Source organism: Trachurus japonicus, chromosome 3 (assembly GCF_045865225.1).
Source record: "Trachurus japonicus isolate A0001 chromosome 3, Traja_1.0".
Taxonomy (NCBI): domain Eukaryota; kingdom Metazoa; phylum Chordata; class Actinopteri; order Carangiformes; family Carangidae; genus Trachurus; species Trachurus japonicus.
The window spans coordinates 27,970,983-27,988,422 of record NC_140909.1 but is presented as its reverse complement, the minus strand read 5'-3'; the positions used below and the strand labels follow the sequence as shown (position 1 = coordinate 27,988,422).

The window sequence follows — 17,440 nt, the reverse complement described above, 5'->3', positions numbered from 1 at the left end:
CGTACACACACCCACGCACGCACGCGCACGCACACACACACACACACACACACACACACACACACACACACACACACACACACACACACACACACACAGAGTTACATTCAGACAGCACTGAATCAGCAGATCTGGCTCAACATGTGTTTCTAAATGTAAGATTTACTGAACTTGGGAAAAGAAGTATTGAGTAGTATTACTGTAAATTGAAGTTAGGGTTAGGGTTCACATTTTCTCAGTTTAAGAGTCACTTCCTGCTTTAACATGAAGAATTAAAGTTGCAGCTTTATCATTTATTTATTATCTTGAAATGAAAAAACTTAATATAATCTCTCAGGACTTCATTCATTCAACTATTCATTTAATCTTTGACTTATGTCCTGAAAATCAAGACTAAAAACCCGTTCCCCTCAAGTCAAGAGGGACGGTGTCTCCATCCAGAGGTCATCAGAGGTCACAGTGCTGATAATCCATCTGATCGACAGGTGAAAGGTTTGTCTGAGTCTCCGCCCCCACCACACCTCTGTGTGTTTCCATGTCTACACGTCAGTTGGAAAAATATCCTCACGATAAAGAGACTTCCAACACAACAACACTGTGATTTGGCTGCATTAGATCAAATCAATCATTCTTGCAATTGATCAGTGATTGGAAAGTGTTCATCAGGTATCGATTCTGTAAAGATTGTGTGTATTTTATGGACTTTATGGTTCTCTGCTCTTTAACCCTCCTGTTGTCCCTCCTGAATCAAAGAAGTATGGAAGGAAGGACGAAGGGAAAGAAGAAAGGAAGGACAAAGGGAAAGATGGGAGGAAAAAAGGAAGGAAAGATGGAGGGAGGGAGGGAACAAATTAGGTCAGTTGGGTCAAAAAGGAAGGAAGAAGGAAGGAAGGAAGGAAGGAAGGAAGGAAAAAGGATTGTGGAAAGAAGGAAGGGAAAAAGGAAGGAAAGAAAGATGGAGGGAACAGATTCATTCAAGGTATGGAAGAAGAAGGGAGGAAAGAAGGAACAGAAAAGGGAAGGAAAGAAAGATGGAGGGAGGGAACAGATCAGGTCAATTGGATCAACAGAAGTAAGGACGACAAGAGGGAAGGGAAAAAGGATTGTGGAAAGAAGGAAGGAGGAAGGGAACAGATTGGGTCAATTTGACCCAGAAGGACAACAGGAGGGTTAAAGGGACATTCCATCATTTTTACACGTCAAGATGTCAGTGTTAGGATTAGGGTTAGGGTTAGGTCAGTGTTCTCATCCTCAGATTTAAACCATACCTGTCTTGAGTGTAATAAGAAAATACATGATTAAAATAAACAAATAATCAGCTTAGTCTCATTTCGTTTTTGTCCTTTAGCTGCCATCTCTCACTCTGTCCTCTGTCCTTTTATCTGTCATTCTTCTATCTCCCGGTGGGGCAGCGGAGGTGAAGACTCCTCCTCTTCCTCCACTTGTTCCACCTCAGGTGTATGGTCAGGGGGCGTGTCCTGTTTCCATTTCCTGCTGACCTGAGCGTAAACTGAATTGCTGCTTCCATCGTTTAACTCCACCGTGACTGCGCTCCCTCCATCCTCCTGCCGTCCTGGCTCCTGATTGGTCAGTGGTGGTGACGACGATGGCGAGCTGATGGTGTGGTAGATGTGGTTGGAGTCTGGAGGGGCAGAGCTGCTATCGTCTGTACACAGAGACACAGAGACACAGAATTAAACAATGACGTGTTGTGTTCACACATCTTCGCTTAGCAGGAAGTGACATTTTTGACATCAAGATATGAAGTTTGAGGACAAAGCAGCAAACTTATCTGGAATCAATGTTATTTGGATGAAATATGGTTAAATTATTTTTTTCCCCAGATATCAGTACATATTCTATTATTAATATAAATTCCTGTAAATTTTTTTTTTTTTTACAAACATCTCATCAGGGACCTTGTTTCTGTGACGTCCTCAGCTGGCTCCTCCACAACATGACCTCCACTGACTTATCCAGAGGACTCGACTCTTAACAGAGACACAGACACAGAGCACAGGGAGTTTGAATAAAAAACAATTTAGTTTTTTAGTTTTAGTGTAAGTAAAAAAAAAAAAATACAGTGTTGTGACTTGTGACAAGATGTGACATACCACCATCTCCAGCTGCAGCCGAGTTTCCTCCTGTCTCCATCACAGCGGCACCTCCATTGGTCTGAATGTCTGTATACACACACACACACACACACAAACACACACCAAGATTAATAATCAACTGGAGCTGGGCTGTTTGTGCTGCTTTGGACAGTCAGTGATATTTTTAGTTAACAACAATAATAAAACCATCAGTTTAGATTAATTTGGATAAATCACCAGAATACAACAAATCCCAAAAACATCACATCTGACAGTTGTTAGCTTCCTGGTTTTAGCAGAGACACTCTGTCCTGAGTGAAACACCTGAGAAGCTAAATCGCTGTTTTTTCTTCCATCTTCTTTTTCCTTTTCTTTTACACCTCCTTTTTCTCCTCCTCCATTGTGATACAGTTTGTAGGAAAATAACATTGATTGATCTAAGAGATCCCTGGTCTCTGATTGGCTGCCATTTTAACCTCTGTCCAGCATCTGGTCTCAGTCATAATTCAGGATGTGCTAACCCCAATGAAACCATGGCAGCAGTGTTTCAGTTACCTGAAAGTAACCTGATCCTACACACACACACACACACACACACACACACACAATGAGGTGAGATGTTGCTCTGTGTTCACAGACCTTGGTTGTTCTGTGGCGCCCCCAAGTGGCTTCTCCAGGGAGTGAATGAATTTTCTTCATGAGGAAGAAACACACACACACATACATGCAACGATTGATAAGTGATGGAAAATATACATTAAAGAACTTTAATACTGTTTTTTCAAAGTTTAAGTATAACAATGAGACAGAGACAGCTCTGTGCAGCAGGAAGTGACACATGTTTGATCTCATCTCAGTTATGCTGATCATCAAACTTTGTTTTTTCACTTATCACTTATTATCATTTCTTTACTCTCACTCTTGTTTGTGCAATCTTCTTTTTTTCTGAATTCATCGTTCTTGTCATGATCGTTTATGATCGTTCACTTACCTTTTTCATCGCTCTGAATCTCATCGATCATTGGATTCTCTCTTGCTGTGTCCTCCAGCTTCACCTGTCAGGGTGCAGCACGTCAATCAATCAATTGTCTACCTATCTAATTAAGACAAAAGCTCAGAGGACTCTCTGCTCCTCAAAGGTCACTCACCACTCTGATGAGAGCTGAGGGATTTTTGTCTGTGTCAGAATCTCGCAACTCAAACGAGCGTCTAGAAAACAAAAGAGAAGGAGTCGTTGAGCCAAACAAATAAAATATGTAATATCAATTAATTGCACTTGTCCATAGATGATTGTGAATAATCACAAAATGTATTGCACATTTATACTTGTTTTTAATGTACCTTAAAGGGATATTTTTCAGGTTTTTAACAGTTGACAAATATGCAAATGTAAGCTTAGCTATTACAGACACCAAAAAATATTGTCCAGAAAAGGCCTCACAGAATTTGGCATAAAAAATATGCTCAAATAATAACATGACAACTCCATTCAAAAGGTAACTATGGTGGCCCTCAGAGCCCAATACACTGCAACTAGGGGTGCACCGAATGGCATTTTTTTGGCCGAAGCCGAATTCCGAATAAAGTCAAAATGCTTGGCCGAATAACCGAATAATACCGACTACCGAAAGTGGTTATAAAGTTTTTAAATAAAAAATTTTTTAAACTTAAAGGTTGAATATGTAGAATATTTATTAAAAGCTATATTTTTTCAAAAATAATACATCCATGGGGCCTTTAGAGGGGTACAGAATGAAAGTATTGCTTTTCCATAAAACATTTTTTTTTAGTCTGAATTATTATTTTTAATATTTTTGACGGGGTCGACAACTGACTTTCTGTCAACGTTCTGTTTACATTCGTACCTGCCTGTAGCCGACATGTGGATCAGTTCTCCGCTGTTTTCCTGCCTCCTCCCGGTCGGATGCGTTTGTTTCCAACCAAGCCTTTTTAATAATCAATCGGTGGATCAATGGATTATCATATACTTGTTAGGATGGGTGTATTTGTGTAGTCTTATCTGTCATAAACACGTTTATCGTCGCGGACTTTCGGTGCCACGGAGCTCCTTTTTTTTTTTTTTTCAACTTGACGAGAGCAGTGACAGCGGAGGCTCTGAGCAGCAGCGGTGTGAAGGCAGAGAGCCTCCACTGTCCCTGTAACAAGCTACAAGTCATTTATTATGCTGTTAATGACGGTAAAAATGAAACATAAGGTAAATATCCTGCTTAGTTCTCCTCCTCTGCTGTCCTCTGATCAGAGCGGAGTCCCTAGCAACGGCCCGTTTTACCTAGCAACGGTCTGGCAATCGACTGCTGGAATTCTTTTTCTGTTGTTTTTCTTGTAATTCTACATAGTCAACCTTTAATTTTCAAAGAAAGTAAATGTTTATTGACTATTCTGACAGTTTTTGAATATTCCAGTTGCCGTTGCTCATCAAAAAAGCACAACAAGTTATATAAAGTTTTTCATTTAGGCCTATATTGGCCCATTGTGAGTGCTAAAAAGATGCAAGTACATTCCAAAAAAACCCAAGTGTCTTTTAAAACAGTGGTTCCTAACCTTTCTTGGTCAGATTTTTTTTAATTCATCAATTAGTGGGGCGGTGCGTGGCGCAGTGGGTAGAGCGGCCGCCCCATGTAGAGGCTACAGTCCTCGCCGCAGGCGTCCCCGGTTCGAATCCCGCGTCGGGCAGACCTTTCCTGCGTGTCATTCCCCCTCTCTCTGCCTCCCCATTTCCTGTCTATCTCTACTGTCATCACTATCAAATAAAGGCAAAAAGCCGAAAAATATACTTTAATTCATCAATTAGGCTACTAGACATTTCAGGCGACCTCATTTGAATTTCAGGTGACCCCACATGGGGTCCCGACCCCAAGGTTGGTAAACACTGTTTTAAAAGACGTCGGCCACAGACGGAGTGGGCGACATGCTGGGACGAGGAACTTTCGTTTTAACTGCTGCAGTCGTCTCTTCCTCTCGTACTCAGCATGCTGTCAGAGAATAGACTGGCTCTGATGCTGTTCAGGGTGTTTGGTTTTTAAATGATTCATTAAAAGGCGCGTTCCTACAGAAACGGTCCCGTCACTAACCCCTTGGTCGCACTGCATGCGGAAGCTGCGCGCGGCTTCTCGGGCGCTTGGGTGGTCGCACTGGGAGCGTACTTCTCCTCTCTCCGCGCCGGTCAGACATCGACTGCAGTCGTTCATACTCGTATTCACTCAGTTTTCCACACACACGTCATTTTAAACATGTGTGTGTGTGTGTCTCATGTGCAGACGCAACGGTCAAATATGTATAGATGGACAAGCAACAACTTAGTTAATCATCATTTAATTATTTTATTTTGAAAATTGAACGGGTTCTCTCGCCTTTTCTGTGCCCGACTTCCTGTCTGGTACGATCTGGTCTATCCAGCTTGACAGACGGCGCCCTCGGTGTGCGCGGCTCGCGCGAAAAATAGAAATGAACCGATCTGAAGCGCTGCAGGCGCGCGCACTGCGCTCCACAGCGCGAGATGTGCGACCAGGCAGACCTGTTAACATGTGCGCCGATCTGAAACTGCCTCCGCTCCAGGGCGCTGCGCTTCGGTTCAGCGTCCAGTGCGACCAAGCTGTCAGTCCTCTCAGTGGCCGCGTCTCCGCTGCAGACAGGACGCACCGGGCTCTTGGAGCGCGAGCAACGGTGTTCTTGTTGCTGTTGTTTTTCCAGCAGTAGGAGTCACTAATAAAGCTGGGGTTTAAGCTGCCGTTTCGATCGTCGTGATCGCGTATTTAACAGACTTTTTTTTTTTTTTTTTTTTTAATATTCGGCCTTGCTTTGCGCTCATTCCACCGAAGGCCGAATGTTGCTTTTTTTGCAATATTCGGCCGAATATATTCGGTGCATCCCTAACTGCAACTGAGAGAAACACATGCAAAGATTCAAACGTGCTACAGATTCAGAACATCATCACATTAACTTAACCCTAGTTTTAATTTAGTTTAAAGAGATTGGATTAAATGATCCTCTGAAGCTGCTGGGTTATATACATCTAAAGCGAACCATCCAACTGTATTGTGTTGTAGAGTGAGTGAGCGACATGTTTTCAGATGGGGAACTTTATGGAAATAAATATTCAGATGAATCATGTTGTGACACTGAATTAGAACAAAGTCATATGTCAATAATTACATTTTCAGGATCTAAATCTCTGCTCTCTCTTTATCTCTTTAATCTGAATCTCAGAATTGAAGTTGAAAAAGGAGAATCATTAGGATGTTGGTGGTGACTATTTTCAATGGTGGATTAATCCACATTTGCAGCTGGCTCAGGAGCTAAGTCATTGTTTGCACAATGAGATATGGGATTTGTTGGCAGAAAATCAGCTGATTGAATAGCTGAGCTGACCTGCTGCAGTCGCTGCACAGAGCTGTGAGGAAGATGGAGAGGAGCAGGAGGAGGACGAAGATGCCCAAGACCCCCGACGACAGGACCCAGGAGGCGGTGACCTCTGCTCCGATGGCGGCCATGACGTCTGAGAGAGACAGAAGCGAGAAGGAGAGTGAAGGTGTGGAAGTAAAAGAGGTGAGTCATGTGACCTCTGTGTGGCCTATCTGTGAGACTGTGCAACAGGAATGTGTCACAATTCAAATTTACTGAAGGCAAGACTGATTTACTGCCCTGACACACCTGAGATCGGCAGCTCTCAGGTAACTCATTAATGTTTGAGGAATTTCCTTCTCTGGACTGTCAGAGACATAAAAGGAATAAACAGAAACATAGATCAAAAGGATCAAAATAACATAGAATAGAAGATTAAATGATATAAAAACAAATTTAAAAGGAGAATAGAAGCAAAGTAATGAATAGTTTAGATTAATTTGTCAAAGTCATGTTTTAAGCTCCATAAAGTAAAGGTATAGATGTTTGATTATAAAGCAGGTGTAGGTTCTATATTACGTAATATTGTGAAAGTATCAAAGCCTCAGTCCAGAGAGAAATTCACACAGCCTGAATTCAGGAACTGAGCCGCAAAATCAGCCGTCAGGACTTCTGTGATGATTTGGTTTCTCTACTGTAAGTGTGTAAAATCTTGGATCTCTCAGAAAGAGCAAGGCACAGAGCCTCCTCTCTTCTGATTGGCTGAGACCACATGTTGTTACTAGAGCGCCAGAGAGAAGCTGAGAGATAAGATGGTTATGATATATTTCTATGAAATAAACATAGGAGAAAAGTAAACATAGACAGTAGGCTATAGATAAACTGAGGGTTGATTGAGTTTTAACCAATGACAGTTTTTAAGTTTCTTTCTTTTGATCAGCTGTCATCAGATGTCCACATCAGGCACTAAATGAAAATGTGCTGGCGACTGTTTGACTGCAGTTTCTCTGGACATGCAAATGCAGAGTGAGAATCAGATGGAGCTGCAGCACGTTTACTACAGCACACACTCACAGACTGCGTCCTGTCTGTATAGCCACATTGTCATTGGTTCATAAGGACAGCTAAGCTTTGGTTCATCCTGATCATTAAAGGGGACCTATTATGCTCCTTTTTGCACAATCTAAAATAGTTCCTGGGTGTCTTAAAGACATGTCTGTGACGTGCTTCGGTCAAAATACCCCAAAGATCAAACATCACAGCACTCTCAAAAACAGGGCTGTGCAAAACGGTCTGTTTCAGTAGCCCCTCTCTTTAAATGCAAATGAACCACTCCCTCAGCATTGCGTTACCATGACGATGTCTACTACTAGTACCTATAGCCTACTGATTTGGACAAAATGTAGTATGCAAACAAAAGCTAAATCTGCAGTAGGCAAATTGCCAGTATCTCCAGTATGCATCTGACCAGTCTACATTGTGTAATGAAATGCACCCATGACCTAGTCTCACCCTAACCAAAGATGGTATAGAGTAGTCTTTGCCATGTAGGCTACTGTAACCATGTAATATGTAATATAACTTAATAAAATACATTTAAAATATATGCAGACTGGTCAGTTCATTGTAAAACAGTTATTTATTGATGTAAATGTGGTGATTTGTGCACATGGACTACAGAGCTCTGCAGCACTGCACCTCCTCTCCTCCTTCTCACAGCTTCATTTTTCATTCAAACTAATTCAACTGCCACAATTGTAAGATTTCATCAATGAGACCAACATTTATCTCCTAAAAAGAATAACCACACGGTGGTAAACGTCTAAAAAACCTCTGGGTATGTTTATTGGCGATGGTTTTCTCTACCGCGATGAGCACGGACGTCTGCCCGGCCAAGGAGGCCTGCAGACGGGCTCTGCTTGTGTGAGTCGTCCCGGCGGTACGTCGCTGCTCACACAGGTACAGCTTCACTTACATCATGAAACGTCGGCGTAAACTTCTAAATAAAACTTAGTAAAGTGACGCTACAGCGCTACAACATGCAGGGGAAAAGCAGGAAGTAGTCCGCTCCGCTCTCCGCTGTGACACCAGCCACAACAGAGCAGCATAGGAGGAGGCGGGGCCGGCTGGAGAAGAGACCTCGGCATGACCATGTAGGGGAGTCGTAGGCTGTGTTCGAAACCGCATACTTGCCTACTACTCATACTAACTCTGACGTCATTTTGGGTATGCGAATGCACAGTATGCGAGTTTGAGTCGGTTTGAGTATGCGAGAAGTTCCCGGATGGCATACTAGATTCGCCAGAATATTGAGTATACATGAGGAGCTTGCTACTCACACTCAAATTACCCAAGATGCAACGTAACGTGACGTCACGGATAGTCTTTTCCTTACCGCGAACAGGAAATAAACTAAACTAATCAGGACAACAGAAATGTGCCTGTTAATACGTGACTTAATTAAGTTTTAATATTTTTTCATGCGAGAAAGTAACTGTTTAGAACCCCAATGTGCGGTTAGTTTATCCAAACGACGGCTGTTTAAAAGTTTGCCCCGATGTTTTTTGGAGAAGTGAAGCTCCAGGTCCGAGCAGCGACCGCGACATCATAGAGGCAGCAGCCCGGCTCCTGACGTGCTCCGCCGGCCAGCCTACAATCCTCGCCCCGGTGGAGAAAACGACCGCTAATTAACTTACCCGATGGCTTTTAGAGGTTTACCACCGGCTGGTTAAACTCTTTCTAGGGGATAAATGTTGGTCTCATTGATGAAATAACAATTGAGGCTGTAGCAGAAGTTTGTTTGAATAAAAAACCATGGTTAGACAGAAGAGCAGCACCGCCTTAGGGTCTGTACGCACAGAAAACACCACATTTACATCAATAAATAACTGTTTTACAATGAACCAGGCCGATCTCAGAGCTGGCTAGACTCTCCGGTAAGGCATATTGAACGGTTAAATGCCGTTAACGGGACGAGAGCGGTCAAAACTGCGGTTCCAAGCTAGCTACATCGAGGGTAGGTTCACTTCCTGTTTTCAAAATAAAAGCACAAATTCTATCGTTAGGGTTTTCTATAGTAAAGGGCAACGGGTGTTTTATTTTGTGAAAGTAACCGGAAGTGCGTTGGTCACAACGGCTAGCTTTAGTAGCGCCGAAATCGTCCGATCAAAATTGTAAACATCTGGTATTTAGACAAATTAACGACACACTGCTCATCTAAACAGCTACTTTCTCGCCTAAAAACGTTTGAAATGTTAATAAAGTGATATATTTAAAGAATTTAGAGGTAAAATGAAATCAGCTTTAGCCTGTTGATTTTAGCTCGGGTAGGAGCGCAATGCATTATGGGTTATCATGTAGTATGCTGCAGTGTAAACGCTCTGCATACTGTCTGATTGATGAGTATGTAGTATGGAGTATGGACAGTATGCACTATGGAAGTATATAGTATGTAGTATGCGGTTTCGAACACACCCCTAGCCTCGTAAACCAGCCTCTCGCGGAAGTGCATTTCATTTCATTCCGAGGGAGAGTCTGGCGGTCTGGCCTCATCCCCCCTGCAAGCGTTTGGGGTGGGCGGGAGCTGGGCGGGAGTAGTAGCAAAGACGGTTTAATATCTTTGGTAGTAGCGTTGACAGACAACCCCATTCAGCCAATCAGCAAGTTGGTGTAGTGACGGGGCTTTGCACCAGTCGGTCCCTGATTGGCCAACGTGCTGTGTCAATCACAGCGGGCGACGCTGATTGGCTCGGCCTTCTGAGGGTTTCAGTCCAAACGCTTAGAATGGGGATGAGGCCAGACTCTCCCGAGAAATGAAATGAAATGCATTTCCGCGAGAGGCTGGTTTACGAGGCTAGGGGAGTCCGGCACGCCATGATGTCAACGCGACCTCATGTCAAAAAAAAAGTCAGCGTAACAGAGTGTAACAGGTGTGCAGAGAAATCCAAGAGAAATCCCAATCATCTAGCAGGGTTTACCTCCAAATGCATTAACCTCATGATATGACACTTCCATGGCCTCTAGAACCATTAGGGACCGTTCGTTATTTATGGAATGGGCCACCGGAGGAAAATGGGGGGGGGGGGGGTCATGTCATAATATTCTTTGTTGAGGGGTGGGTCCACTAAAAAAAAAAGGTCAGCGAGGGGGGTCATTCAACTTTTTGTCTGGAGGACACTGCAATGCCTGCAAAAAACAAAACAAAAACGGGAAATTTCAAAGCTGCAAGCACTGATGACAAGAGCAACGGCCCTCAACCGCTTCGCCAAGAACTCAATAAGGATTTTGCCCGCGGCACATCTTTTATGGGTGAGTGAGTTTAACTTAAAGCAGAAGTAAGTGATCTATTTGTGTTAATATAAGTCTTAAATAGTTATATCTTCCGACAGCAATCACTTACATAGAGTGTTTGGTCTGAAACACGGGTCTGTCAGTCACTCTGCTCTGCTCTGAGCCGAGGAGAAAACATTTATCGTATCCTACAGTTTTTATCCAATGAGGAGAGAGAACGGCATGCAGGGCTGTGTGTGCCATAGACATATATACATAGACGCCGCATTGGCTGTGGGGCGACGTGCCTACGCGCCGCCATATTGGAACAGGACTAACAGAGGCAGCAGTGCATGCAGCTATGGGGAAAAGAGGAACTCCTCAACCTCAAATTCGCTGAACTTTGGACCGATTTCCAAACGGTTTGATTTGTTTAAAACGTCAGACATGTAGGTATGATACAGGATGCTTGGATATTTTGAAAATGCTGGTTTTACTTTTTTCGCCTATCAGACAAGCTTCGGAAAATATACCAGACTTCGGTGCCGCATATGGATGTGTTAATAAGGGGAACATAAAAAACAGATCTTGTAGAATCACTTTTCAGAGGTCAGATGTAAGTTAAGGATAATTGTGAGCAGGTTGTTATAGTGAAATAAACCCAGGACGGACAGAACCCCTCAGCTCCGAGTTCAGGTTCCATTCATAATATCACCAGCTCACTACATCATCCCGCCTATTACACAGCTGCTTACTGGTGAAATAACTCATTTGAGACAAAATGTTGGTTAAAATGCGACGTTATTAATCTATAAACTACCTCTGAAAAAGAAAACTACCGGCACGGTTTAACAAGCGGCGTCCCTAGCAACGGCCCGGTTACGGTGCTGGTACTGCGGTTGATGAGGGGCAGCTGTCTGCTGCCTGTGTTGTGGTTGTGTCCCGAGAGCAGCCCACGTGAATTTGTTGCCGTCGTCAGTATCGGTACCGGTACAATGCAATCATCGTTGCTGGTACCGGTGCTGGTGCCGAGCAAAGTGTGTTTTGTGTGTTGTCAGAGCTCTGGAGGGGAGGCTGACTGGCTGCCCAGCACGAGGCACTAATAATAAGCCTATAATATAATAATATATACCCTTAAAAAAACTCCTTAAATAAAGACCTGATCTACATATTTATCATGTCTGACATTTGTTACAAACAAACCCCGTGAAAATAGCTTGACATTTGAGCGAATTATGATCACTTTTACATAATACCTCTATGGAAGTAATGCACTGTAGGAGTGAGTAGTCCTGTTCCAAGATGGCCGCCCTGTAGGCACGTCGCTCTAGTGGAAGCAAAGACGGTTTATAAACCAAGACCTTTCATGACGAGTCAGCTTCCTGTATGCATGTCACATGGGCTTCTGCACGGCCACGCCCCTTTAGAGAGACCAGAGGCAGCTTGGAGTGTATTGATTCCTATGGGACAATTTAATGTGAACACCGATTATGATCGAGTCTTTCTCCCCACGGTCACTGAAGCAAATTTTGGACTCATTTTTCACAAGCCACATCTCTTCTGAACAGTTTGACACCAAAATGGTAATTTTCAGACGGAGAGATCCGGAGAAAATCCACTTTGTTCAAGACCTGTCTCTGTCTCTACGACACACTCTCGCGAGATTTGGCACAGATCTCCTAGGCAACGTCAAACAAACGGCCGCGAACTCCCGTGAAAATGATTTAAATTATTTTTGGCATGCTAAATATTACTGTTAGTAGTGTAAATATTTTATGTTATCATAAGAAAATATAAATATCTCACTTTCATCTACCTAAAAATTGTATAAATCCACACACACGTTCACAGACGAGGCGGGGTGACGGTTGGCCACGCCCATTTAGAGAGACAGGAAGTGTATACCATTTCATATCATTGGAGCAGCCGCTCATGGAGTATCTTTCCATTTATTGAATATCTTCGGTGGAAGGCAGCAGTCAATGCGGCGTCTATGTATATATGTCTATGGTGTGTGCAGCCAAGGGACGCCGTGAATGTGGCGACGTAGGGACGAGGACTGTTATGGTGCGTTCAAGGAAACTCGTATTTTTCCGACCGTGAAGTCGTACCAGTTCGATCTGGTACGAGTTCACCGGTCGGAAGTTACGAGTGGCCGTTATAGTGACTTTCACCGGTAAAACAGGTCGGAAAAACACGAGTGGGTTGCCTGGAACGCTACAAAGTCGTAAGTTGTGACTTGAAGCTGTAATTTACGATTTCAAAAGCCTGCCTGGAACGCAGCATTAGCGAAAACGACCGGACCACTTACTTCTGCTTTAAGCAAAGACGTTTATAAACCAAGACCTTTCATGACGAGTCAGCTTCCTGTATGCATGTCACGTGGGCTTCTGCACGGCCACGCCCCTTTAGAGAGACCAGAGGCAGCTTGGAGTGTATTGATTCCTATGGGACAATTTAATGTGAACACCGATTATGGTCGGGTCTTTCTCCCCACGGTCACTGAAGCAAATTTTGGACTCATTTTTCACAAGCCACATCTCTCCTGAACAGTTTGACACCAAAATGGTAATTTTCAGACGGAGAGATCCGGAGAAAATCCACTTTGTTCCAGACCTGTCTCTGTCTCTACGACACACTCTCGCGAGATTTAGCACCGATCTCCTAGGCAAAGTCAAACAAACGGCCGCGAACTCCCGTGAAAATGATTTAAATTATTTTTTTCATGCTAAATATGACTGTTAGTAGTGTAAATATTTAATGTTATCATAAGAAAATATAAATATCTCACTTTCATCTACCTAAAAATTGTATAAATCCACACACACGTTCACAGACGAGGTGTTGTGACGGTTGGCCACGCCCATTTAGAGAGACAGGAAGTGTATACCATTTCATATCATTGGAGCAGCCGCTCATGGAGTATCTTTCCATTTATTGAATATCTTTGCTTTAAGTACCATACAGAGGCTACGCTGCCTGCCTGCCTCATTGCGTAACTCTACTAAGTCTGAGCAGCACGTACGTTCACGTTGCTTTCGTGAATTGTAAACACACAGACGGCCCCCTCGGTTTTCGCGTCCAGCAGTTTAGCGGCTAATTCAACTGCAGTGATGGATAACTGTACCGGAGAGGCTCAACAACTTCATGAGCTTCATTTGAGGAATAAACGTCAGCTTTTACCTGACGGGAGACCGACGCCTGAGCTACGGTAGCTAACAGCTAGCTGGTTTTATCTACTTTCTCTCTCTCTCGCTCCCTCTCTTTCTTACACACACACGCACACCCACACACCCACACACGCACACACACACACACACACAGTTGTCTGTCATATCTGTCGTAAACCTTGTAATAATACGTTGTTGAGTACAGTTCACATTATTGTTGCTTCGGTTTGAGTGTGGATGTTGTGTAATGTGAGCTGGTCCAAAATCGCGATTCTGTTATTGATGAGTTGGGTTTTAATAACAGCTGATAAATGGCATGGATTGATGAGAAGGTGTTGCACACATGGTTGTCACAATGAAATAATGTAGTGTCACGCGCTACGTGATGCGATGTCACGTGTCGATGGCTGGGGGGGGGGGGTCATGTATCTTTTGATAAGGCTTAATGCAGGGTCATGTTAAAATTTACTGACTCCGACAGGGGGGTCATGTAAAAAAAAAAAAAAAAAAAGTCCCGTGAATCCCTCTGGTGGCACTGATGATAAATAACGAACAGTCCCTTATCCAACATTTTAAACATATATAAAAGCCTGAAAAGCTGGAAAAGCATAATAGGTCCCCTTTAACATGACGGATGGAGATAGACAAAACAACACAACTGTGATGTTCCTGAACTATGCAGTGTTTACTGCCTGTTGTGTAAACATCACTAAGTAAACAAGAGGCCGTGTTTACATATTACACCATAAAACAACAGAGAATTCGTTTGAAAATGATGAGTCATGAAAAACTGAAGAAACATTTTCAGACATTTTCATAAACACCACTCAGCTTGTTCACTGGTAGCCTTTAAGTTCTGTTGTTGAGCTGTGGTGTAGATTTTTACCTCTTATTTGACTGTTAATTATTTACATGTTGTTCATGTAATTGTTTAGCTCCTGTGGTTTAGATGTTTACCTGTTGTTTAGTGGTGGTTTACCTGGTTTAGATGTTTTACCTCTTCGCTGTGGTTTTATATGCTTTAGATGTTGTTTACCTGTTGTTTAGCTCTTGCCTACCTTGTTCTTTCAGCTCAGTGAGAATCGAAGCACCATCACCATCCTGACCGATCCTGTTACACAAAGAATTGATACACACTTATGATTGTTATTATTACGTAAAGGAACATTTCAAAACTCACTTAAGTCACTTAAGCTACAGTGTTTGCAGCCATTATGCTAAGCTAAGCTAATCAGCTGCCATTTTTTCCAAACAGACGTGATCATAACTCGATTGTCGACTGTTCCATTAAGACTTGTAATAATATTGTAAGTTCATGGTGTGTTCGATTTTTTAAATCAACTTATGTTCTTGTGAACATAACAAGTTTTGAACTTTGTTGTATGGCCTGTATGGCTCATAGATCTGAGCTCTCAAGTTCCAAAAAACACAATTTTTTAATTATTTTGACTACAAGAAATTTTAGATTATGATCAGATGGAACATAGTATAATGTTTTCCACAACTACTTTGGGTCAAAATTATCAAGGGCATTTGTCCATTTGTCCAGCTGACAAATGAGGCTGTACATGAGCTCAGTTTTTTTTTACACCCTTTTTTGATTAAGAACACCAAGAGTGGACAAAAGTTGAATAAAGCACACAAAATTGTATGCAAATTAATACAATTTATTTTGTGTGTTCAAATCCTCTTTGTGGGCAAAGTCATGGAATCTTAGGTCAGTCTGATCAAATTAATTACATTTCTTAAAGATAAAACTTTTAAATTGGTCAAATTTGACTGGAACACCACATGAGGGTTAGCCTGACAAGCCAGACTATATCATTAACATATCTAGTCTGGCAACGACCGGTAGACCTCGGCTCAATCCAGGGGGCGGGATGAAGGCTGTCTTTCAAACTGCCTCTGCACCAATAGGATAGTGATACGACCAATCAGAGCAAAGAGCAGGATGACATTAGCCTGACAAGCCAATTCAAATGTATGTCGTCATCGCGTTAAGCCCACCCAACGACTCTTTAAACAGATAGAGCGCTGTGATTGGTGAACACAAACGGTGTTCGAGACTCAAAAAGTTCCTATGGCTCGTTTCTAGACCCACCTATGGAGCAAATATATTTGCTGCCGCGTCTAGATTTCTAGGCTACATGAGGGTTAATTTGTTGATGAGATTGAAAGTTACTGTTGTTTCTGTTCAAATGAATTCTCTGCCACCAAATCATTGTTCATAAAGACGAAGATGAAATGACAACATTTGTAAAATGTTAGCTATGACATGTGAAATGACCACAGAGCCACATGTTGACACGACCAATAAATGCAAATTTTCCTCTCATATGAAATTTATCTTCACACGTGTGCAATAACATCACATTTCCTGTACTGTATACAAACAAAGAGAGGACTCAACCCTTAACACTTCAGTAAAAGTTCATAAGTTTTATCACCAAAATACATTTTAAGTTATTTTTATGCAGCATAATGTGTCACATATATTGAATCTTAATTTCTGATACTGATATTAATTCCTTTATATTCCGCTGGCCAGCATTAGCAAAAATAAAACATAACTTTGTTGTTAGTTTATAATATTTTTGTAATTTGAATTAAATATAATTATAATATATAAATATAATATATTATAGATATAATTAAATATTCTGAATGAAAATTCATTGAGGCAGCAAATGGAAAACTTTTTGTTATTTCTGTAAAAGAAATTATGTATTTTTCTAAAATGTTTTGTGTGTGTGTGTGTATGTGTTTTCACACATATGTACGAACAGAATATCACAGAAGCACACAGGATGTGAAATGAATGAGCCATGCACCTTATAAAATATCTTAAACAATTAATATACAGTATATTCTACACATTTCCATTATTTCCCAAATTTCTCTAACAGTTATTGTTTTCTGATAATATTTCCACACATTGTTTCTTCTGACTTGTTTTGGTTTATCTGATATGTAAGATCAAAGTTGAAAACATGGACCCTAAGAGTCTTTGTTATCAGTAGAATTACGTTTGGCGATTTTACTGTTGGACAGAACAACAACACAGATCGATGACATCATCAAACGGAAAACTGAATAAAAGTCTGAAATCAGCTGTCATGAAGTAAGTGAAGGTTCGTACCTGTGCAGGCAGCTGGCTGCTCAGCCTCAGTGTGTGTGTCTGTGTGTGTGTGTGTGTGTGTGTCCGAGGGGAGTTGTTCCTGCTGCAGGTTTACTCATTGACAGATTGAACAAACACTGCTCTGCTGTTTGAGCTGAGAGAGAGAGAGAGAGAGAGAGAGAGAGAGAGAGAGAGAGAGAGAGAGAGAGAGAGAGAGTGTCATGGATGATCCTCTGTCTTAAAAAATGTAAATAAACCTCGTGGATGGATGTCTAAATTACTTTCATTAGTGGCATGGTGGCTGACAGGTAGTGAGATTACTGACATGCTAATTCATGTGAAGTGGGATGGGCAGGGGATCAGGAAGTGGTTTATAATATTCTAACCAGTCTGAATTATTTCACATTAATTTCTGAGAAATCATT

General features: G+C 42.1%; 1 protein-coding gene across 3 annotated transcripts; it reads right to left on the bottom strand.

The window, feature by feature from the left end:
* Nucleotides 1-429: 429 nt before the first annotated feature.
* On the bottom strand, nt 430-17,214 carry LOC146990096 (uncharacterized). Of its 3 annotated transcripts, none has more exons than XM_085768880.1 (10): nt 17,037-17,214; nt 14,956-15,008; nt 6,486-6,612; nt 3,245-3,305; nt 3,088-3,151; nt 2,736-2,789; nt 2,115-2,183; nt 1,920-1,991; nt 1,164-1,666; nt 430-714 (listed from the first exon to the last, which is right to left on the bottom strand). In XM_085768880.1, the coding sequence occupies exons 3-9, from the start codon at nt 6,605-6,607 to the stop codon at nt 1,386-1,388; spliced, it is 723 nt and encodes a 240-aa protein (XP_085625006.1). In that variant the 5' UTR covers nt 6,608-6,612; nt 14,956-15,008; nt 17,037-17,214; the 3' UTR covers nt 430-714; nt 1,164-1,385. The 3 variants fall into 3 exon arrangements, with proteins under 3 accessions (XP_085625006.1, XP_085625014.1, XP_085625022.1); XM_085768888.1 differs by lacking the exon at nt 17,037-17,214 and adding an exon at nt 6,768-6,824; XM_085768896.1 differs by lacking the exon at nt 14,956-15,008 and having other exon boundaries at nt 17,037-17,076.
* Between the last annotated feature and the right edge of the window lie 226 nt (nt 17,215-17,440).